At 45.2% G+C, this 25,152-nt stretch overlaps 1 protein-coding gene across 1 annotated transcript in view; it reads right to left on the bottom strand.

The window, feature by feature from the left end:
* Positions 1-24,681, bottom strand: part of mfrp (membrane frizzled-related protein) — a 42,913-nt gene extending 18,232 nt beyond the window's left edge. Inside the window, exons 1-6 of the mRNA XM_069894663.1 lie at positions 24,606-24,681; positions 23,831-23,933; positions 16,517-16,645; positions 15,480-15,674; positions 13,295-13,523; positions 11,265-11,395 (exon numbers count right to left, since the gene is read on the bottom strand). Of these exons, the coding sequence (XP_069750764.1) occupies positions 11,265-11,395; positions 13,295-13,523; positions 15,480-15,674; positions 16,517-16,645; positions 23,831-23,933; positions 24,606-24,668 (850 nt within the window). The 5' untranslated portion in view covers positions 24,669-24,681. The remainder of the gene's footprint in view (positions 1-11,264; positions 11,396-13,294; positions 13,524-15,479; positions 15,675-16,516; positions 16,646-23,830; positions 23,934-24,605) is intronic.
* Between the last annotated feature and the right edge of the window lie 471 nt (positions 24,682-25,152).

The raw sequence follows: 25,152 nt of genomic DNA, 5'->3' as shown, positions 1-25,152 counted from the left end.
ATCCCCTGCACAACTCAGACCTCGCCCCTCCCAATGCTTGGCATGCAATCTTCAAGCTTTTAAAGTTCACCTTCTTGACCTCACTCAGTGCTATAATCATTTGTTTTATTGTTTTATCAAATCCTCCTATTTATTTCATTTTATTTGCTGATCATTGGGTTTGATGAAGTTTTACCTCCCTGATGGTTTTACTACTCTATGATTCAAACCAGAGAAGTAACGAGTTCAGAAAATGATGCATTTAGCTTGTGGTTTGATTCATAAACAAGACAGATTTCCTCTCGTTCTAAGTTTACATCATGAACTCATGCTCCATATTGTAGCTTGATGAGATGTGTAGGAAGGTATTGTACAGGATCAAAACAGAATTAAGCTCATTTTATTCTTTCCCATCAAACCTTTCCAGCACAGGCATTTTCTGGGAGTTTAGCTTTACTGAGTCTAGATTTCGCCGTATGAGTTCATGCTTCTTTCAAGGAGCTGTCACCACAAACTTACTGGCACAGTTGAGAGTAAATTCCACAGAAGAAAAATCACTGTCCTGCTAAGACCAAAACTAATAGAGGCACTTCCTGAAAAACTGGGAACATTCCCAGTTAAACTATGGAACCAAACCCTCCCTTCAGTACTCTGCTAACCTTCTCACATGCTTGCATGGAAGATAATTATCACGTGTTCACTGCAGATACAAAGGAACACTTCACTTCAGCTGTTGCTCCCAGCAATGTCTCAAACCCCAATATTCTGCTTCAGCAGCAGAATATCCAGGGATCCCATGAGTAGCCACACAATCCTGGAATTGAGCAGTTCTGACATTCCCAGTCCAATCTGTCTGAAAGGCAAGTGTGTAGCCGCACGCTACTTGGAAGAAGACAGGTTAAGCTCTGTATTTTTTCAGGGGCTCAGGCCCGAATTTTATACTCCTCACGTTCCTACTGTTTCTCCCTTTTGCTTACATCATGATCCACACAACAAAAGCAGATTTCCTGTGCACGGATACCTTCTTTCATAACAATCCCTTCTTCCCCGTGTGCTGTCCCTGACTGCTGTGGACCACTAGCCTTTAGCTGCCCTTGCCATCTGCCCACCAATTTGCTTGCTGGGACCAGGGCCGCTGTGCGGTCTGCTGGCCTTAAGTCGCACTCGCCGCCCGGAGCACCAGCTCAATCGCCACTGTGGCAGGCCATCACAAGTGCCCACTTTATTGCGAAGGGTGTGGTCAGTATGGGTAGTATGCCATGCAGAAAGAATTTTTTTAATTTAAATTTTATTAAATGTAAATCTTTAAAACTTAGGTGTACAGCATGGTAACAGGCCATTTTGGCCAACAAGTCCATGCCGCCCAATTTATACCCCATTAACCTACACCCCCAGTACGTTTTAAACAGTGGGAGAAACCTGAAGCCCCCAGAGAAAACCCATGCGGACATGGGGAGATCATACAAACTCCTTACAGACAGCGGGAATTGAACCCTGGTCTGATCCTAATCGCTGGCGCTGTAAAGGCAATGCTCTAACTGCTACTCCAACCGTGCCACCCTGAATAAAATCAATCTAATTGCGTTGGAAATTATTGATGTGGGAATGTAAAATATGAAGAACATTGCCTGTCTCTTCTTTTCGTGCCTGTTAAAGAGCAACAAAGTTCATTCCTGTTGCCGCCTTCTTTCCTCAAAAAGCCCAACAAAATTTCCTCTTCATATTTCCAATGTCTTTTTATCCAGCAGCACATTTTCAAGAAGTGGATGACAGATAATAACTCTAAATTGAAAGGATTCTTACCTCATCTTTTTTATTCTAATCCTGTGTTAACCCTGTTTTGGTTATCTACGAAAACTAGTTTATCTTGCTTAGTCCTTCAACAGCCATACTAAATGGCATCATTAAGTATCCTCTTATGTTGCAGCAGGGAAATGTTCATGGTTTCTCTATTCCCTCAAGCTCTACAATGGAGAGAGAGGCTGCATCATCTAGACTAGCCATTCTCAATGGACACCCTACGCCCCTCCTCTGGGGGCCACAGCACATTTAAGAAAAAGCCCTGTTTTCTTCTCACTTCACATAACATAAATTTTTTTAAATGTTCTTATGTAGTTGGCAGGAGAGAAATATGGAAGAAACCAAAACTTGGCTGCTTCACAGGGAAGGAAGCCCATAAACTGAGCAATGACTTAAGGGGGGGGGGGGGGGGCAATAGCCAAAAAAGAAATGTGGAGAATGGCAGACCTAAGTTGACCTCAATGTCCCAGTTGTCAGTCTAATCTGCAGGATGAGCCAAGCCAAATCCACAGTCTCATTTAGGGTGGTGTGTTAAATTCAGACAGGGTTTTCACCTCACGTGAGAACTGATTGTATAGACAGCATGGATAAGGTCAAATCGGGGTACTGTATCCCCTCCATTGGCCTTGTATCCTGCTACATATATTTATAGTGAGTGTAGGCCTATAAATGGCAACAGGACTAGCTATTTTGTCCCTAAAATGTGCTTCATTACTTGATAAGACCAGAGCAGATCCTGCACCTTTTCTACTTCTCACCCAATTCCCATTTCCTCCTATTCTTTGGTATACAAATTCTTTTGATTTCAGATTGAATAGACTTCATCGCTGAGCTTCCTCAGATGTAGAAAAACTGCCATTTGGGTAATATCATTGTTGCCTCCAGAACTGGAGCCTCAGGATGAAAGGAAAGGGAAATGAGAAATTGTTAATGGCCCTTGAGATTAACAAGTGCTCCAGAGCAAGCCATGAAGCAGAGGATCCAGCAAAGCAGAAGAGTGAATCACGCATTAAAGGGTACTACTGTCATTGCATAGTCCAGGATTTTTGTTATGCTCCAGGTATCTGCAAGTTTGGCTAGGATTCTCAATCGGTCTATTACAGCATGCTTTGCACAACTTGTAACAGTGAACAGCACACAATACTCCAACTTTCACTTCACCAATCTCTTATACAACCTTACCAGCTGTGGTGGTACACCACCGGCCTATTGCAGAGGGCAACCTCTGTACCTGCAGGAGTGTAAGGGGACAGGACAACACCTGGCCGGCTGTCAATCAGTTGGCCTGAATGGATCAAGCCCCACCCGGTCGGGTGTCAATCACCCTCCGGGATATAAGCCTGCACTGGCCTCTCGAGGCCTCAATCAGAGTTGCTGCAGCCACAACCAGCCTGGCTCTGTGGGTCTTAGTGGATTAAAGCCTGTTGTGCAGTCTTCATCTTTGTGTGTGTCTGATTCTGGCTAACGGTGCACCACAATTTAATCCACAAAATTTTCCCACGGCGGCTATGGAAAAATTGCTGTGTGCAGGGAGCCTCGAGGTTGACCCACGCCACCCGGAAGCCCAGAAACGCTTCGAGATCTGGCAGCATGCGGTCGAGGCAATCATCGAGGCACATGAGGGCGACATCCTGGACTTCAATCGGAAGAGGTTGGTCCTACTCCAGTCAAAGCTGGGTCCCCGCGCCTTCCAGGTAACCAAAGGCTGCTCCACGTTCAAGAGCGCAATGGACACTCTCGAGAACTTGTACAAGCACCCCATGAATGTGATCTGTCCAAGGTACCTCCTCAACACCTGAGCCCAGCAACCCGGGGTGACGGCTGAGTCTTAACACTTGCGAGAGTTGGCCTGATTGTGTCTGGCTGAACCTGGGGTAGGTATAGAGGAGGTTGAGAGGCTAATCTGGGATGCCTTCGTTCAAGGGCTACGCTCGAGGGCCATCAGGCAGAAGCTGCTGGAAGACAACATCTATGCCCTAACCAGGACTGTGGAAGTGGTCCAAACCCTTGAAGCAGCAGCCCTGCACATCAAAGCCTTCGATTCCAGGTTCCCCCAGGCTCCCTCATGGCCCTCTCACCCTGCAGCTGCAGCCCCACGCCGAGCTGGGGAGGAGAACGTCAGTGCGGTAGGTGCCCGATGCCCCTGTAAGTACTCTGGGTCCTGGTGTGGGTCAGTTCGATGATCGCACCAAAACTGCCCAGCTAGGAACCATATTGTTCCTGATGCAGCAAGAAAGGCCACTTGCAAAAGTGTGCCTCTCTAAACCTGTCAGCAGCTCAGCAGCCCTCTATTACCTTCCCACCTCCACCGCAGACCCCCCCGTGTGCGCGTGCTGGGTGGCGCCAACGTCCTCGTGATGACTTCCCCCTTCCCCGACTTCAACCGCGCAACATCTGGCCCCACCAGCAACTGTCACAGCGTGTGCCCCGAGCATCTGCAGCAGCCCCCACCCTCACTGGCGCCGCTCACCGATAACTACAGAGACGTCACTTCCGGCTCACGGCGTGATGTCACTTCTAGCTGATGTAACAACGTCACTGCCGCCAGCCGTGATGATATCACTTCCCCCAGCGCAGCAGACGTGGCTGGGGAAGGAGGCCAGCCATGCAGCGGCCCCCCACGGGCCGCCGCCATCTTGGGCCAGGCAGCGCCCGACACGGAGGGCCCCCGATGACATTGAGAACAACGTGGTCAACACGGGCGATGACCAGGCTGCCCTATCGACGGTCCCCACGCCTCTGGGTGCCATCAGCTGCCCATTGCCACACCCAGCAACTGACAGCAAGGTGGTCAACATGGGTGATGACCAGGCTGCCCTACCAATGCTCCCCATGCCTCTGGAGGCCATCGACTACCACATGCTGCACCTCATGACCGATATCAACATGGTGAACATGGGCGATGACCAGGCCATCCTATCGATGCTCCCCATCTCTCCGGATAGCGACGACTATGACTCCGAGACAGTCCTGGCCACCACCATGCTGACTAAGGATATCCCCATGATCCCGGGCACTCGATGATGGACGTGTGACTCAATGGGCTGGTAACAAAGTGCCTGTTGGACAGTGGTAGCACCGAGAGCTTCATTCACCCAAGCATGGCCCACTCCCTAAGGTTTAAGGTCCACCCCACCACCTGCTCGATTGCCCTTGCCGCCAAGAATAAGACTGTTGGTACCCTCGAGCGCTGCTCAGTCAATATAATGGTGGGAAGGGAGACTTACACAGGATCTAAGCTCCTGGTCATGCCCAAACTCTGTGCACCACTCCTCCTAGGACTGGATTTCCAGTGCCACCTGCAGAGTGTCACCCTTGCCTTTGTGGGGGGCCCCAACCTCTACTCACATTGCACAACACACCAACCTACCAGCCCCGGCCAACCTGTGGCCTCTCCACACTGCGCATCATCCCACTGGCGCTCTTTCCACATCTTGCGCTGCAAGCCAATCACTGCCAGAAATAGGTGCTATTGCGTTGCAGACAGGGACTTCAGGGCGGAGGTGTGGCGACTCCTGGCAGAAGGCGTTATAGAGCCCAGTAACAACCCTTGGAAAGCCCAAGTCCTGGTGGTCAAAGGGGGAAGTAAGGCAAGGATGGTCGCGGATTACAGCCAGACCATTAATCGGCACACCCAGCTGGATGCCTACCCCCCTGCCGAGTATCACCGTCATGGTCAATGAGATAACCCACTACCGGGTTTTCTCCACGATTGACCTGAAGTCGACGTATCACCAAATCCCTATCCACCCGAAGGACAAGCCTTACACCACCTTTGAGGTAGATGGGCACCTGAACCAGTTCCACTGGGTTCCTTTTGGGGTCACGAACGGGGTCTCCATCTTCCAGCAGGAGATGGATCACATGGTAGACCGGCACAAGCTGAAGGCGATGTTCCCATATCTGGATAATGTCACCATCTGCGGCTGTGACCAGCGGGGTACATCGCGGCCCATGGAGTCGTCGGCCAAGATCCGGAAAGGATGAGCCCATTAATGGAGTTAACCCTCCCCCCCACGCTAAAGGCCCTCCGCAGGTGCCTGGGCCTGTTCTCTTATTACTCACAGTGGGTCCCTCGCTTCTCAGACAAGGTCCGCCCACTGGCCCAAGCCACAACTTTTCCCCTCCCACCTGAGGTGCAAGCAGCCTTCACCCGCATCAGGCAAGACATCGCGGACACCACAATGCAGGCTGTGGATGAGGACTCCCCCTTCCAGGTGGAGAGCAATGCCTCCGAGATGGCCTTTGCTGCTACCCTCAACCAAGGGGGGGGGGGCGCCTCATCGCCTTCTCCAGGACCCTCCACAGCTACAAGCTTGGGCACTCCGCCATTGAAAAGGAGGCCAAGGCGATTGTGGAAGTGGTCCGCCACTGGCGCCACTACCTGGCCAGCAGGAGATTCACACTCCTCACAGACCAGCGGGCCGTGGCGTTCATGACTCCGAGACTACCCACAAGAGCAAGATCAAGAACGACAAGATCCTGCGCTGGAGAGTTGAGCTGGCAACCTACAGCTATGACATCCAGTTCCGCCCTGGGAAGTTTAACGACTCCCCCGATGCCCTCTCTCGCACTTGTGCGTCTATGCATGACAACAGGTTGCAGGCATTGCATGAGTCCCTCTGTCATCCGGGCATCACCTGGTTGTACTATTTTGTTAAGTTCCGAAATCTGCCGTACACCATCAGGGACATTAGGGACATGACCGAGGCCTGTCGGGTCTGTGTGGAGTGTAAACCCTGCTTCTTCCGCCCCCGCCCCCAGGCCCACGTTGTAAAGGCTACTAGGCATTTTGTGTGTCTCGGCATGGACTTCAAAGGTACCCTGCCTTTCATAAACCAAAACGTCCACTTCCTCACGGTAGTGGACGAGTACTCACGCTTCCCTCTCACCATCCCTAGTCCGGACACCTCCAAGGCCACCGTCATCAGGGCCTTGGTGCAGATTTTCACCGTGTTTGGCTACCCCATCTTCATCCACAGTGACCGGGAGTCTAGTTTCATGAGCGACGAGCTGCGCCAGTACCTGATGGTGAGGGGCATCACAACCAGTCACACAACAAGCTATAACCCGAGAGGCAATGGGCAAGTGGAACGTGAGAATGGGGTGGTCTGGAAGGCAGTCCTCCTGGCTCTCAGGTCAAAAGGGTGAGCCGTTGAGTACTGGCAGGACACCTTGCCTGAGGCTCTCCATGCCATTCAGTCACTGCTATGCACAGCTACCAACGAGACCCCTCACGAACATCTGTTCTCATTCCCCAAGGAGGTCAACGACTGGAATGTCACTCCCAGCAAGGCTCATGTCCATGGAACCAGTGCTTCTGCGTAAGCATGTACAGACACACAAGGCCGAAGCCCTGACGAAGCAGGTTTTCCTCCTTCATGCAAGCCATAACTATGCTTACATTAGGCTCAGCAGTGGCAGGGAGGACACTGTCTCAACCATGGACCTGGAACCAGCAGAAGCACCTACCACACCACGCCACCCTCCAACCCAGGACGACGCTGACCGGACATATATCCCCGTCCCCAGGCAGCTATGGGGCACGCAGGGCCTCCTTGACTACCAGGGGCCTGCTTCAGCCTTAGGAGATGAACCCGCCTCACCCCACCCATCCAATACGACCTACATACATCGACCCTGGCCGCCCCTCCGCACGGCACCACACCAGCTACACACTCCCCTGCCGCCAGACCCCCCACTTCCCCTCTGACCAGTGACCAGGAGCCAGTCCTACAATGGTCTAAGAGACCCCGGCGGCCGCCGAATCATCTCAACCTGTAAATATTGTATGTAAATAGTGGGTGCGATTCCTTGTTACTGCACCCCCCAGGACAATTTTAAAGAAGTGGGTGGATGTGGTGGTACACCACCGGCCTACTGCAGGGGGAAACCTCTGTACCTGCAGGAGTGTAAGGGGACAGGACAACACCTGGCCGGCTGTCAATCAGTTGGCCTGAATGGATCAAGCCCCACCCGGTTGGGTGTCAATCACCCTCCGGGATATCAGCCTGCGCTGGCCTCCCGAGGCCTCACTCAGAGTTGCTGCAGCCACAGCCAGCCTGGCTCTGTGGGTCTTTGTGGATTAAACCCTGTTGTACAGTCTTTATCTTTGTGTGTGTCTGATTCTGGCTAACAGTGCACCACACCAGCTGCAATATGGTGTCCCAATTTTTGTACTCATTGCACTGTCCTATTCAGGAGGATACTGATGGTGAGCGAGGCTCCTGAAGGGCCTTGGGTATTGACAGTTCATTAATTGCACCGGGGATCAGTCAGGGAAAGTGACTTGGATGCCTTGAGCCCGGATTCACCACTGGAACTGACAGGAGGCCATGTGGCTATGGAGGTTACAGGAGTGAAGGAAGTTGCAGGATCTACAAATTTCAGATCTATTGTAAGTGTACATACATGACATCACATACAACCCTGAGATTCTTTTTCCCATGGGTGAGATAGAATGACCACTTATTGGTACCTGTCTTCTTTTCTTTGGCTTGGCTTCGCGGTTTCCTCAGCGACAAGATCTCCATCCTCAACTGTTGGTCAGAACACTTCCAATCTCTTTTCAGTGCCAACCGCTCTCAGTCCAAGAATCCGCCCTGCTCCAGCTCCCTCAACAGCCCTTAAGGCTAGAGCTGGATGAGGTCCTCACCCGGGAAAAGACATATAAAGCAATTGAACAACTGAAAAGTGGAAAAGCAGCAGGTATGGACGGAATCCCCCCCAGAGGTCTGGAAGGCTGGCAGCAAAACTCTGCATGCCAAACTGCTTGAGTTTTTCAAGCTCTGCTGGGTCCAAGGAAAGCTGCCTCAGGACCTTCGTGATGCCATCATCATCACCCTGTACACAAACAAAGGCGAGAAATCAGACTGCTCAAACTACAGGGGAATCACGCTGCTCTCTATTGCAGGCAAAATCTTCGCTAGGATTCTCCTAAATAGAATAATACCTAGTGTCGCCGAAAATGTTCTCCCAGAATCACAGTGCGGCTTTCGCGCAAACAGAGGAACTACTGACATGGTCTTTGCCCTCAGACAGCTCCAAGAAAAGTGCAGAGAACAAAACAAAGGACTCTGTTGACCTCACCAAAGCCTTCGACACCGTGAGTAGGAAAGGGCTTTGGCAAATACTAGAGCGCCTCGGATGCCCCCCAAAGTTCCTCAACATGATTATCCAACTGCACGAAAACCAACAAGATCGGGTCAGATACAGCAATGAGCTCTCTGAACCCTTCTCCATTAACAATGGCGTGAAGCAAGGCTGCGTTCTCACACCAACCCTCTTTTCAATTTTCTTCAGCATGATGCTGAAACAAGCCATGAAAGATCTCAACAATGAAGACGCTGTTTACATCCGGTACCGCACGGATGGCAGTCTCTTTCATCTGAGGCACCTGCAAGCTCACACCAAGACACAAGAGCAACTTGTCCGTGAACTACTCTTTGCAGATGATGCCGCTTTAGTTGCCCATTCAGAGCCAGCTCTTCAGCGCTTGACGCCCTGTTTTGCGGAAACTGCCAAAATGTTTGGCCTGGAAGTCAGCCTGAAGAAAACTGATTGGTACCTGTAGTGCAAAACAAACTGTACTTACATACACAAATAAACAAATAAAGAAATGTAAACAAAGAGACTGTGCACTGCAGCAATAAAAAAAATCTATAGACACTTGACATCTGTGAGGAGGCTCCCTTTAGCTTCCCTTTCTCATCTTGATTGGGGCACTAGGCTTGAGGAGCCTCTTTGTGTGCCTTTACAGAGCAAACAAACCAAAACAGTTTTTGTGCATTTTTTGTACATGACAATAAAAGAATCTTGATTTCACCTTCCAGACCAGCCCACCACATGGAACCTTGCTAAAAGCCTTCCTTATTTACTGTGCTGCCCTTGTCAATCCTCTTGATCACCTCTTCAAAACACTCAATTTTGTGAGATACAATTTCCCACAAACAAAGCCATACTGATTATCCCTATATACTTCTCAGGCTTATTCCTTTAGTCCTTCTACTCTCCAGTCATCCAGTTATCTGTGGCTAAGGAAGATACAAGGGAACATGGAGACTGCGAACTCTAAAATCATCAAGTAATGTACACAGGGAAATGAAATGTACTGAATACAAAGATAGGGAAGCTCTGCCTGTTAATATTAATCAATGGTAAGATTGGAAAGTTTTGTATTCTATACTGTGTCCTTAAGAAAGGATGAAAATATATTTGGAAGCAGCTACCTGCAAAAGGTGTTTTTTCTTGTGAAAAACGTTTGGTAAGATTGTTCTTGTACCCACTAGAGTAAAGGCAAATGAAAGGCAACATGATTGAAATATAGCTACAGGTAGACAAGGTGGTAAAGAAGGCATCTGGCATGATTGCCTTCATAGGCCTGGGCAAGGAGTACAAGAGCAGGGATGTCATGTTACAAACATACAAGACATTGGAGAGACCACACTTGGGAGTTGTGGTACACAGTATGTAGCTATGGGAAAGATTTTTATTACGTTGGAAAGGGCACTGAAAAGATTCACAAAAATTTTACTGGAACTAATGGGCTTGAATTATGAGAAGAGTGACTTTTTTCTCTAGCATGCAGGAAGCCTGAAGGGTGACAGAAAAGAGGTTTATAATATCGTGGAAATGGGCATGGAAAAGTAAATAGTCTTTTTCCCAAGATAGGGGAGTCTAATACTAAAGGGCATAGATTTAAGGTGAAAGGGGAAAGATTAAAACTGGATTGAGAGGCACCTTTTTCTCACAGAAGGTGGGGGATATAAGAAACTAACTGCTAGAGGAAATGGTAGAGGTGGGTACAATTGTAACGTTTAAAGAACATTTTAGCAGTTACACAGATGGCAAATTAGGAAATGTTCAGGAGGATATGGCCTGAAAGCAGCGAATGAGACTAACTTGGTGGGCAAGGTAAGTTGGGCTGAAGAAACCGATCCTGTGTTGTAAGATTCTTTGGAAGAATCGGTGACCAGGGGTCAGTATTTAAATCAAAATTTTGCCCACTTAGACAAATGTTCACTCAAAGGGTTGGGAGTCTTTGGAGCTCTCTTCAAAAGGCAGGGGAAGCAATTTTTTTTATTAAGACAGAACTAGAAGCTTGATAAGGTACAAGTTCAAAGGTATGAATGAGGAGTTGATTAGACAAGTTTGAAGAGCTGTGTAGTCTTCTCCCACTCCCAATATGTTCTTGCTCTTTGGCAGATGCAACCATTGTTCTGCACTCAACAGGACTTCACTGTAGTACATAGGGTTGATTAAAAAGAAGCTGCGTTTCCAAAGGTACTTGGTGCTCCTCAGATAGTGAGTTCTTCAAACCCTGGGAATGGGATTGTGGGTTCACCAGTAAGAAGCTGTTAACCCTAAAATCGGTGGCTGATTTGCTTCCCATGATTACTGTCCAGTCATTGAAGATGAAACTACTCACACCTCCCAACAAAGGTTCTCCAGATGCATCTGAACCATTCGCAGTTTATACCACTTACTGTCATTTGGTGTGATCATCCGGTATCGCGCAATAAAACCATGGCCCCCCACACTTGCATCCGACACGAAGGAAATCTTGAGTCTGCTGGTGTTGGTGTTGACAGTAGGAGGTGCAACATTGCCGCACAACCTGTCGAGAAGCAGCAGAAAACGTGATAGGATGGAATACAAACCGTCCCAGCATCAAACATCTACAGTTTGCCCAGAGATCGGATTTCCATCAATGTGGGCCTATTGATCCCGATGGGGCACCTTACCTATAAAGAGAGAAGACAACGCCTTATGAATAACATTGCCAGTCGTTCCAGTCACCAGAACTGACAATGAAGGATCTGCACCTATGCCTGTGCAATTGGCAACTCATTAACCAATCCCTGCTCTTTTAGTAAAACTGTTAAACCTACCCAGTCCTTCCCTGGACATCAACATTTTCCTTGCACAATACTATTCCATTTTTAAATGCTCTCCGACTCCTCCAAGGGTAACACATCTACACTTGTCATCCAACAGTTCAGAGGACAAGTTGCAATGAACAAACTTGCTGGAGAAACTCAGCAGGTCATGCAGCATCTTTAGGGAGCCCTTTGTCAAGGTACTGGCATCATCAAGCAGCAACCCATTACTTCCTATAGATGCAACATGACCTGCTGAGTTTCTCCAGCTCTTTTGTGCATTGCACGAAAACCCCAGCATCTGCAGACTTTTCTGTTTAACTCAAAGGACAAGTTGCTATTGCTAGATGTTGGAGCAACTCGTGGATTGTTGTACATTAATACTCATTACCAGGACAGGGTGGGGGATAGAGTACTGCAAGTGATCCTGGGCAAACATCTGGATTGGTCTATGATTGGGTCACATTGGGTGTGTATCTCCCAGAGAGGAATGGGGAGAAGCAATCTCTGACCAGGCTATATCTGCTTTGGGACTTTTGTTTTGGTGGGATGATTTTTGATAATCTCTTTTTCTTCTCAAATGTACAACCTAGTTTTAGATACTACTTCTTTATTGTGTCAGTAATATTACTCTTGGCCTTGGATCACCTCTACCAAGCCCACGGACCACAGGTTGAGAAATGCACCCCAACAACACTGAGCACCCAATGAGCCAGAATTAGCAACACAGAAGAGAGGAGAGTGTTTGGGAAAATGTTGATGAGGGTATGGAAGGGTCACCAACCTCCTCCACATCAGGGAGACTGGAGGCAGACTGAAGAGGGGTTTCTTCCTTCAGCATCTGCACTGGTCCACAGCAGCAGCCGACCACTTTAATTCCACTTCCCATTCCCAAACTGACATGTCTGTCCATGGCCTACTGTTCTCCCAGGCAAAATGGTAGAACACCTTGCGTTCCATCTTGACAGTCTCCAAACAAACTACCGCAACATGGACTTCTCCAATTTATGGTATCCCTGCCCCCTTGCTTTCCCTGATATCTCTCCTTCCCTTTTCCTTTTCTTTACCCTCTCTACCAACCAGTCACCCATACCTTCCTTCTTCCTCCAGCTCCCATTCCTTTCCTTCCTATCAGAGATCACACTTCTCAGGGCTTTGCCTCTTTCTCCTAGCACCTCCAAACATCTTACTAATTTTGTCGATTTCTTTCCCCTCCCACCAGTATTCATCCATCACCTACCAGTCTGTGCTCCACTCCTTCCCACCTTGCAGTTGGACCTCCTCAGTTGCTTGCTATTCCTGATGAAGGGTTTCATCCAAAAACATTGTTTTCCATGGGTACTGTCTGACCCACTGAGTTCCTCCAGCATTTCACGTTTGGCACCATTTTAATCAAACTGACCTGGCAGGGAACTGACCAGATGACAAATAATGTTATTTTTAACACCCTGCCCAATCTTACTCTCCAACAAAGTCAGTTCTATCATTAGCTGTTAGCTCTGTCCTAGGGGAGTTGCCACTTAGCCTGCTCAGTTAAAGATCACACTGACAGCAGGTTTAATTTTGTAATCAGTTTGTTGACAGACTTGTTTATATTAATAAAAATTTAAAAAAAGACCAAGGCAACTTTGACTGACCTAGCTATCTGATGTGTATAAAACCCATTTCCCTCCTCTTCCTGAAGATCTAGCCGGTCAAAGTGACAAGGTGACTGTCCCTCGATGTTCAGGGAGTCGAGTTTAAACTGGATCACGTATCCAGGTTCCGCAAGGATCCGCCAGACGCACATCAAGTTCGCTGGGTATTGCGCTGGGTAGAGAGGAGTGGAGAACGAGCCCTCGGGCCGTTGAAAGATCCCACCACACACTGTAATTAGAGATAACAAGTCAATTGAGCAAGTCATTAAAATGACTGAAATGGAACGATCAGAAAGTTCTCCATTTCACGAGAGAAAACAAAGTACCTCAAGCTGAGGTGGTTTTTCATACATAAATGGAACAAGAAATTGAGACTCATTGATATTCATTATTTGGCATAATTTAGCCATAATAAAGAAAAACACTTGACCATAGGATGAGCAGCCATGGCAAGTACAGGTGCCTAATCTTTTATCTGGAATCATTGCCGTTGTTCGGAATCTTCTGGATTCAGATCATTTTGATTTCAGACCCTTTAAACAAATGCCTTGCACCTAACCCCTGCCAACCGTTTCCTCCCCACCACTGGCCCCCTCTGTCGCTCTCCCCCTACCCCAAAGGGCCGGTGCCAAACTATTTTGCACCCTCAGCCAGGGTGAGAGCAGGGGCAGGGTTCGACGTGCACTGTACAGGAGGCTCTCGCCCAGCATGTCAATCAGACTGAGGTCAGAAGCGACAGGCTGGCCCAGGAGTTCAGCCAAAAAAGGTGGTCAGCATTAGCCGCTCAAAGCCATTGTCCAAGCGGGGCAGAAGGCGGAACACGGGGTGCAGACCAGCAGGAAGAGTGGGTCATCAGGGTGGTGATGCCAAGTACCCCTGGGGGCTTTCAGGCGTTCCACCAGCTCATCAAGCTGGGTCTCAGGCACTCCCCTTCTGTCACTTGCCCCCATCTAACTCCCGACCCAGCAGCAGGGGTGCAGTGCTGTCAAGCCCAGAGTTTATGGAGCGCCTCACTGGATCGCGGTGATGGCTCAATATGGGAGCAATAGCCGTCTTCGTTACCCACAATACCCCATGCAGCTGGAACCGCTCTGCCAATGCCAAAACTGCTGATGCAGTTGAACACGGGAAAAGCATGAAACAAGTGCATAACATTTGAAGGAAAACATTTGAAATAGAAGGATTACAAGTGTCATTGGAGGTAGAGTGTGAAACAATAACAGGCCAATTAAGGTGATACCATAAGTCAGTAAACTCATTAGAAACACAATTAAATCTTGATTGGTATCTGAAGGTAGAAAATGGAGAGCCAAGAAAGAAATCTTTAGACAGAATATTGGGTAGCTAATCATATCAAGGATGGAATTAATGAACATTGTACAGAGTAGAGGAAATGGGATTTTATTGGGGTTGTAGTTCTAAAGAGAGACTTCAGGGCAGTCCTGAAGTGGTCTCCAAGAAGGTTTGTGATGAAACAAAATAGCCATAGATTGCTTCAATTAGTTAATGAGATGGTAACGAAAAATTAAAATTTAAGATGATCTGAGAAAGACTGCCAATGCATTTTTTTTTACTGACCGTGGATTATTTGTCTCAAACTGTTGTTGAAACCATAGAACACAGAAACAGTGCCTTCAACTCTTCGAGTCTGTGCCAAACTATTTTTCAGCCTAGTCTCATTGACCTGTACCCGGATCACATCCTTCCATACCCCTCCCATCCATATAACTATCCACATTTTTCTTTAATATTAAAATTGAGCCTGCATTTACCAGTTCAGCTGACAGCTCTTTCCACACTTACACCACTCTGTATGAAGAAGCCCCCACTAATGTTCCCTTAAAACTGTCACCCTTTTACCATGAACCCATGTCCTCTAGTTTTTTTTCTCACCTAACCTCAGTGAAAAAAACCTGCTTGAATTAAAGTTTACATAGGTCGAGAGAGAGAGTAATTGGATAAGCTTAAGACAGAATGTTTGCATTAGTTAGACTGAACGGAAGATTAAAAGATATGGAGTGAGGGTGAATGGGATAGGATAATGGAAAATTAAAAGATAAGGGAATGAAATCTGAGAGTAATTGGGAGATAAAAGTTAATGGAGGTAATCAAGAGAGCATTAGATTGACTGGGTCTACTGGCTTATTAATATGATGGAAGATCATACAGGGGTAGCAACACTCACATGGTGATGACAATGACGTTCTGGGTGATACAGTAGCTGCTGAAATATCAGAGGTGACCAGCACTTTGTTCTGAGAGCTGGAAGCAGTGGCAGAGGGAGAGGCTGTAAAGAGGCTGATAGAAGTCTTGTTACCACTGTTTGACGCAGTGGTCATTTCCCCAGAGCGATTGTTTGCAGGTTTCTGAATTGCCAATTCTACAGGAAGAAAAAGCACTGGATGGTTTGAGAAATTTCAAGTTCAGTGACTCTTGTGACACTTAATGCAAAGTTACTTGGGGCATTGTTTTTGACATAAGATGGGCGATATTTAGAGCAGGATGGGCTTTTCCCTCTGCTCTGTTCCAGATTCAGCTTGAGGAACCAATTAGCAGTGAGAGGAAAACTCTGCCCAGGAACAAGCACTCAGAGGTCAAAATTTATCATTCAACCGAAATCTAAATCTGGATTACTTTGTTATTGTCCATTGCTATTTAAGCCAATTTGTTTTGTGCAAATTGGGTGTCATGCTACAGTAAATTAGTGACTATACTTCTCCCCAAGGCATCCATAAATGAAGTTGTTATTTTCCTAAAAATAATATTAGTACTGGTTTGGTTGTCACTTGGTGTCTGCAGGTTATCATATATTTACTTTAATATTGTAGTATTAGTAAAAATAATATTTTACTAATAATATTAGTAGTATTACGATAATATATTGTATTGAAGGTAATTTTAGATAAAAATAATTTAACAGGTGGATTGGGATGAAAGTTGATGAGTAGAACAATTAACGCTTTTCAATCAGCTTCAATTGAGTGAATGGCAGTAAATGATGTTACACGTAGTATTGGCATGGGATAAACTGAAGGAGCTAGCTACTCTTTTTGGAATGGTGATATGTGTATGACACAAATACATCCCCAGCAAAATGTGATGTTTACTGTTCTGAACTACAGGGGATTCTTGGAGGCAAGTGTATGTGTCACTTCTTGTGGTGTCATCCCAGTTTAAAGACAGCTCTGCTGCCATCTTGCTTGAATTGATTCATGTACTTACGAATGGTAAAGGTAATCAAACTCCCTCCAATAGTCATGGTCAGAATTACAACCAATGCAATGACAAAAAGCCACATCAGACCAGGGCATGCACTGGCTCTTCCATTGAGTGTTTCCCAGGAACCATGCACTGGAGTAGGAAAAGAAAAATCAGTAAAAACCACTCTTACTTCCAAATCACAGCTTGGTCCTTGGTTTTGACTGTATCTCCATCTTCTTAAAATTTTAGATGGTATTGACCAAGTGCAATAACGTCTCCACAGGTGGAAGAATCTCAAGAAATGGAACACAATGACAAGATGAGGGAATGGTCACTTCAAACTGAGGTCCATTTGAACTTCTCTTGGAGGGTGGTGGATCTTTGAAATTCTCTATCCTGGATGGTCATTGGGAGTATTTAAGAAGGAGGATCAGAGAATTGAGGATTTTGGAGAACTAAAACATAAGAGAAATGAGGGCCTTGGGCAGATCATCTATAATAATGACTGGCAGTAAGGGGTCAAATAGCTTACCCTTCCCTTTTCAAAATGTATTTACTCAGCCTGGTATACACTGTAGGGGTCTTGTGCGTATCCAACCAGGATAAATGGTTGCTTATGGGCTGTCTCAAACATGTGACAGCTTCAAGCAGGAATTGTACCAGGGCACTTCTGGCCAGTACTAAAAGTGGCAGAAAGTGGACATGGGGACACTATGGAAATAATAAAATATATTAAGATATGAGGCATCAATATATTTATTTCTCATTATCTTTGTCATATCTCATGAATTCACTGAGAATGCAAAAAATTAATAAAGCTTCTGTCACTTTAGAAACACTGACCTTGGAAGCAAGGACTGGAAATTGAACAGCTACTGCCATCTGGTCAGTCAGGCTTAAGGAGCAAGATGGTCTTTTTTTAATGTTTCATGTTCCGAAAAGAATGCTTGGAATCACTCAGGAGTCATGCAAGGAGCAAGGAGAACCTGAAGAGGATCAGCCTAGAGGCCTGGACAAGCATTCTTCCTTCATCAGGACCCTTATCCTTCCACTTTCCAGAACAGCCCTCCATGTGGACTTTGTCGAAAGCCTTGCTAAAGTCCATGCAGATAATGCTTACTGCAATGCCCCTGTCAATTCTCTTAGTCTCTTAAGAACTTGCCTAAGTCATAAAGAAAGACCAATATTGTATCTGGTACAACACTGTAATGAGATCAACCAAATTCAGCATTGACACTGAGAACTGGGAAAACTCTGTCCACAACTACTTAGTCTGAATCATCAGGTCAAGTTTGGTGTAGTCACCACAGAGAATCATTAATGATTGTCAGGTGAATCATAAAGCAAAGTAGGCTCCAAGCTCCACCCAGAGAATGGATCAATGGCTACCAAAGATTTGGTACTCACATGATTGCCAAATCACGATCAAGTCCCAATGACTGACTAACGTTGCTACTCCTCCTTTTTAACTAGTATAATGTTGGATGGGTTTTGTTTCTGTTTCCAATGAGATAGTATTTCATTTGTTAAAAGTTAGGGTGCCACTGTTAGATTCCTTCAGGAACATAAAAAATGCTAGGCATCAAAAGGCCAAAATCTATCATCATGTAGTGTACCAGTTATTATATAATGTAAGCTTAATGGAGTTGTTGACTAATCATAGCCCTGCAGCAGTATGGAACAGGCTCAACTCATCCATGCTGACCAAGTTAGCATTCTGGGTTACCCCCATTTTCCTGTATTTGTCACCTATCCTTCAAAACTCTTTCTTATCTATATACATCTGTGTCCCAAAACCTTTGTTCCTAAAATTCAGTGTGTCACCAAAGACTCTTGCAAATTTCTGCAGGTGTACCATGGAGAGCATTCTGACTGGTTGCATCACTGTGTGGTATGAAGGTGCCAATGCCCAGGATAGAAAAAGACTACAGAGAGTTATGAACTTGGCCAGCATCATCATAAGCCTAAACCTTCACGCCATCAAGGACACCTACAAGAGATGGTATCTCAAGAAAGCAGCCTCCTTCATCAAGGACCCCCCACCACCCAGACCATGCCCTCTTCTCACTACTACCATTAAGAAGGAAGTACAGGAGCCTGAATATGAACTCACAAAGGTACAAAAACAGTTTCTTCTCCTCAGCCATCAGATTTCTAAATGGACAATGATCCACAGACATTTACTCTTCTTTTGCACTAATTTACTGATGTTTTTAAAATGCATTTTATAGCCATTTTTGCACCTGTAACACTGCTACAAAATAACTAATTTTGTGACGTGCATTCATGACAATAAATTCGGATTCTGGCTCTACCTGTATAATTTTAATTTGGACGAATTCATACTATCTACTCCCCCCGTCTCCCTAAAGAGTCTGTTCCATATTGATTGCTTGTTCACTGAAATAATATTTCTGCAGATTTATTAAATCCCTGCCCTACACACTGTTTATAACTTTCTTTTTTTTAATCCATTATTATTCAACTGAATTGGTTTCATTAATATAAAACCAGGGACTGTGATTTTTATTTCTTATTAAGTATTAATATATATTATTAGGATTAATATCTGTATTAATATTTAAAATGATTTTTTTAGCATCTGCAACCATCTACTCCAGAACAGGCTTGATCTCATTCTTGTCCTTGAGGTCGATGGATTCAGAATTTGCTAATTTGTGCTCTCCCTTTCAATGTGACTCAAGGCTGTCATTTATAAAAAGTTTATGTAGATTTATATGTTGAAATAATGATCTTTCCCCAGGGTCGATTTCACTCCAGCTTGTTCCACTGCCTACTCCTCCAGATACCAAGCATTAATCAACTATTCCTTGCTTGAGTACACATAAATGACGCACATAAATGGACATATGACCTCTGCATTGAGGACCCTCTCCATCCAGCGCACAGTATCTTTGACCCACTAACATCAGGAAAGAAGAGCAGGATCATCAAAATCAGGACGGCCAGGCTGGGAAATAGCTTCTTCTCATAGATTGTGAGATTGTTATCCTGTAACTTTGGGCCCCTTGTAAATGAAACAAGTAAATTATTCAAAAATATTTATATATTTATTTTATATTGTATCTTTATGTATATGTGTGATTATTATGTGCTGTGTATTGTGTGTGTATGTGTATGGACTGTAGCCTGGAGAAATGGTGTGGGGGAAGGTTTAAACTAGTTTGGCAGGGAGGTGGGGAACAGAGTGTGAGAGCAGTGTCAAGGGAGCATGGCCACCTAGATAGGAATAATAACGATAACAAAGGTAGGATGGAGATTAGGATAAAAGGTAGAAAAGAGAATATAGGTGAGGGTCATTCTCTGAAATGCATATATTTTAATGCAAGAAGCATAGTGAACAAGGTAGATGAGCTTAGAGCATGGACAGATACTTGGGGTCATGATATTGTGGCAATTAGTGAGACCTGGCTACAGGAGGGGCAGGACTGGCAACTTAATATTCCAGGATACATTTGTTTTAGATGTGATAGATCAGGGGGTAAAAAAGGGGGAGGAGTTGCTCTGCTAGTTAAGGAGGGCATTACTGCCGTGAGGTGGCAGGATGGTCTGGAGGAATCGTCCAGTGAGGCTGTTTTGGTGGAATTGAGGGGTGAAGGAGGCATGAGGGTGCTAATAGGGGTGTATTACAGACCACCAAATGGGCTAAGAAAATTAGAGGAACAAATTTGTATGGAGATAACGATATGTGTGAGAATCATAAGGTAGTGATCATGGGAGATTTTAACTTCCCTCACATTGATTGGGATATCCATACAGTTAGAGAGCTGGATGGGCTAGAATTCATTAAATGTGTTCAAGATTGTTTTCTAAATCAATTAGTAGAAGAACCGACTCGGGATGGAGTAATACTGGATCTCCTGTTAGGGAACGAGCTAGGTCAGATATCGGACATTAATGTTGGAGAACAAATTGGGTCCAGTGATCATAACTCTGTTAGTTTTAGGGTAGTTTTAGGGAAGAGCAAGGAGGGGCCTAAAGTTGAGGTTCTGGATTGGAGAAGAGAAAATTTCTAAGGAATAAGAAGGGATTTGGGGAGTATTGAGTGGGACAGGATATTTTCAGGTAAGGATGTAAATGAAAAATGGAGGATATTCAAAAAGAAATTTTGAGGGTACAGAGTAGATATGTCCTAGTGAGGATCAAAGGAAAGACTGGAAGTCATAGGGAGGCTTGGTTTTCGAGGAATATTGGAAATTTGGTTAAGAGAAAAAGGGAGGTGTACAAGAGGTATAAAGAGCAGGGAGCTGAGAATTTGAAGGAAGACTACAAGGAGTGTAGAAGGAATCTTAAGAAAGAAATTAGAAAGGCCAAACAAAGGCACGAAGAGGCTTTGGCAGACAGAGTAAAATTAAATCTAAAGGGTTTCTATAGGTACATTAAAAGTAAAAGATTAGTGAGGGATAAAATTGGATCCCTTGTAGATAGCGAGGGTAGGCTGAGTGAGAAGTCAGAGGAAATGGGGGAAATTTTGAATGATTTCTTTGCCTCAGTATTCACTAGGGAAAAAAATACTGAACCAGTTTAAGTAAAGAAAAATAGTGGGGAGTTCATGAAGCATACAAGGATAACTGAGGAGGTAGTAATGGCTGCGTTGAAAAAGATAAAGGTGGATAAATCTCCGGGACTGGACAAAATATTCCCAAGGACACTCAGGGAGGCTTGTGGACAGATAGTGGGGCCATTAACAGAGATATTTAGGATGTCACTGGTCACGGGGGTAATGCCAAAGGATTGGAGGGTAGCGCATGTGGTTCCGCTGTTTAAGAAAGGGTCCAAATGTAAACCTGGGAATTATAGGCCTGTGAGTCTAACGTCTGTGGTGGGCAAGTTGATGGAAAGTGTTCTGAGGGATGGTATTTACAAATATTTGGAGGTACAGGGATTGATAGGGAGTAATCAGCATGGTTTTGTCAGGGGTAGATCATGCTTGACAAACCTGATTTGAGTTTTTCGAGGGGGTTACAAAAAAGGTTGATGAAGGGAAAGCTGTAGATGTTGTCTATTTAGACTTTAGTAAAGCTTTTGACAAAGTTCCCCACAGGAGGTTAGGAAAAAAGGTGGAGGCATTAGGTATAAATAAGGAGGTAGTGAAATGGATTCAGCAATGGTTGGATGGGAGGTGTCAGAGAGTAGTGGTAGAAAATTGTTTGTCCAATTGGAGGCCGGTGACTAGTGGTGTTCCTCAGGGATCGGTCCTGGGTCCACTATTGTTTGTTATATATATTAACGATCTGGAAGTAGGGGTGGAGAATTGGATAAGCAAGTTTGCGTATGATACAAAGATTGGTGGTGTTGTGGACAGTGAGGAAGATTACCATAGACTAAAAGGTGATTTAGGAAGGCTGGAGGTGTGGGCTGAGAAATGGCTGATGGAATTTAATACAGATAAGTGTGAGGTGTTACATTTTGGAAAGGCAAATCTAAATAGGTCATATGCATTAAATGGTAGCCTATTGAGATGTGCAGAGCAACAAAGGGATTTAGGAGTGATGGTAAATAGTACCCTCAAGGCTGATACTCAGGTAGATGGTGTGATGAAGAAGGCATTTGGAATGTTGGCCTTCATAAATCGGAGTATTGAATTCAAGAGTAGGGAGGTTATGATGAAATTGTACAAGGCATTGGTGAGGCCAAATTTGGAGTACTGTGTACAGTTTTGGTCACCAAATTATAGGAAAGATATAAACAAAATAGAGAGAGTGCAGAGAAGGTTCACGAGAATGTTGACAGGATTTCAAGGTTTGAGTTACAGGGAAAGGTTGTGCAGACTAGGGCTTTATTCTCTGGAGCTTAGAAGATTGAGGGGGCACTTGATAGAGGTGTTTAAGATTTTAAAAGGGACAGACAGAGTAAATGTGGATAGGCTTTTTCAATTAAGAGTGGGGGAGATTCAAACTAGAGGGCATGGTTTAAGATTGAAGGGGGAAAATTATAAGGGGAACATGAGGGGAAATTTCTTTACGCAAAGGGTGGTAGGGATGTGGAATGAGCTTCCGGCAGACGTGGTTGAGGCGGGATCATTGGTTACATTTAAGGATAGACTGGATAGTTACACGGAGAGGAGAGGACTGGAGGGGTATGGACCGGGTGCTGGTCAGTGGGACTAGGAGGGTGGGAATTTGTTACAGCATGGACTAGTAGGGCCAAACTGTTCTGTGCTGTAAGTGGTTATATGGTTATATGGTATATATAGTCAGATGATAATAAAGTTGAACTTGCCTATAGGTTTAGCTTTCTCTCCCTCTCAGTGAACAACTTGGACAGAGGGTATAATGCAGGACCTTCAACTGCAATCCATCCCTACATTTCTCACTCCAACTAACACATTCCTGCCCCTGCATGCCAGCTAGTTGTCATTTGTCCTCTCCATTCCTTCATCAATGTCATGGTACTCATCAGTGCCACACAACATAACTGATCTACTCCGCATGTCTCTATTCTCCCCTGGTCCCGCCTTGCCTTCAACAAAATCCTTCCCTTTCCTCTCACACTAAACTTCCCACAGTCTCTTTCTCCCCTCCCCATTACGGGGAAACCTGATAGTGGGTTGTATAACAAAAAGGGCGATAAGTCAGCATATAGGATGGAAATTGAAAACTTCACTGAATGGTGAACCAACAACCTCACACTCAATGTCACCAAAACCAAGGAACTGATTGTTGGCTTCAGGAAAGGTATACAATTCAATGATCATTAGGGGGATCAGAGGTGAAGAGTGTAAGCAAATTTAAGTTGTTTGGAGTCCCTATCTCACAGGATCTTTCCTGACCTAGCACACTTATGGCATCATGAAGAAAGCTTATCGGCGCCTCTTCTTCCTCAAGAGTGTGCATAGATTTGGTATGACATCGGAAACCCTGACCGACTGCATCATGGTATGGGCACATTAATACCCCTTTGCTTGGAAAATCTACAGGGAACCCTGCTGTTAGAAAGCAGCAAAAATCAACAAGGATCCACATCACCCAGCACACACTCTGTTCTTGCTGCTACCTTCAGGAATAAGGTATAGATGCTACAAGACTCACACCACCAGGTTCGGGAACAGCTGCCACCCCTCCACCATCAGACTCCTCAACAACAAACTCAACCAGTTTATTTACATTTCTTTATTTGTTTACATGTGTACATTGAGAACTGGTTTTTTTTGCACTACCTATAGGTGGTGATTCTGCCTTACCTGCAGGGTAAAGAATCTCTGGGTTGTATGTCATGTTATGTATGTACTCTGACAATAAATCTGAATCTGAATCAATGTTGGTCAGACCAGGATTCAGCCTGGAGAACATTGATGCATTGTACTGCTCTCACCCGATTCATTTTGAAGATTAGTTTTCAAGGAGTTTTCAGTTCCCTGATCCACCTGGTCTTCATTTCCACAGTCTGGCTGGTAAGCTGGGTTAATGAAATCAATCTGAAAACAAACAGATTCCTGGCTCATTTTCAGCACCCTTTGATGTTTTCTTCAGTTTTAGTCTCTACCAATTCATGGAATCTCATAGGGGCCAGAACCTCCATTGGTGCAATTAGGGATTAACGATAAGGTTATAAAGCACGGAAACATTGCCTTTGTCCTAACTCATGCCAATCATGTTCCATTTGCCTAGCCCTGGCCTGGATCTCACTAACCCTTTCCTATCCATGTCCTTGTCCAAATGTCTTTTATGGTGTATTGACGGTTACATAGATTTTAATGTAGTAATGCTAAGTTGTTCCATGCATGTATTATGATTATATAATCATGAGTAGTGGTTCTATAACCAGCCTCAATTCTATTGGGTTACAAGAGAGGAAGAACGTTTTTGATATTGTCCAATGACCTACATAAATACAAAGAGAAGGTCAGCCCTAGTGTATGTTCAGAGGACACTTGATCTTTAGGTGAATACACAAAAGGATGACTATTGGTTGCAACTGTAGTTGTACACAATAATGTTGGTGGAATCTACTCAGGAGAGGGAACACCAGGGAGTCCAATTTCCCATCAAGGAACCCCCACCATTGGCGATTTTAACATCAGTTTGTAAATCCATTCCATGGTTTAATGGGCTGAGATCATCAGGTTGATCTGGAATCCTATCCTTACCTTAATGACTTCTCTGGTAGAGTCTTCCAAAATGATTTCTGTGAACTCCACTTTTCCCCACATGTTTGAGGGAATCCAGAACTAGAAACAATAATCAGAAACTAAGGCGTTTTCCTGAGCGACATTAGGCCGTTAAGACATCAGTAGATCTGGAGATTTTTTTTTGCTCCGCTGTTCATTCTCAAAAGGAAAAAGAAAGTTTTGTAAGGGTATACATGGTCGTGTTTACTTCGGCCGAAGGGGCGCCTGTACTATGTTCCATGTACAACTAAGTAGTTCCCAATGTATATTCATTATCTGACTTTGTACCTGCCAGATTTCCTAAATATTTTTGTCTTCGTTTTCTATCTTTTCACCTTTTGCTTAATCTCTCTGCAATTCTCGCCTCTGTTTACCTCCGGCATCACATTTCTACACCCGTATCTCTCTCGCATCGGCTGCCTTTCTTCTCACCGTCTCTGTGGCACCCTCTCATTGTGCCAGCTTCATTTTACCTCTCTCTCCTTCCACCACAACTATTTTCTATCGGGTTCTTTCTCCCTTTCTT

This window comes from Narcine bancroftii, chromosome 8 (genome assembly GCF_036971445.1).
Source record: "Narcine bancroftii isolate sNarBan1 chromosome 8, sNarBan1.hap1, whole genome shotgun sequence".
Taxonomy (NCBI): Eukaryota; Metazoa; Chordata; class Chondrichthyes; order Torpediniformes; family Narcinidae; genus Narcine; species Narcine bancroftii.
The sequence above is the reverse complement of the archived record's forward strand: the minus strand, read 5'-3'. Positions and strand labels throughout refer to the sequence as shown.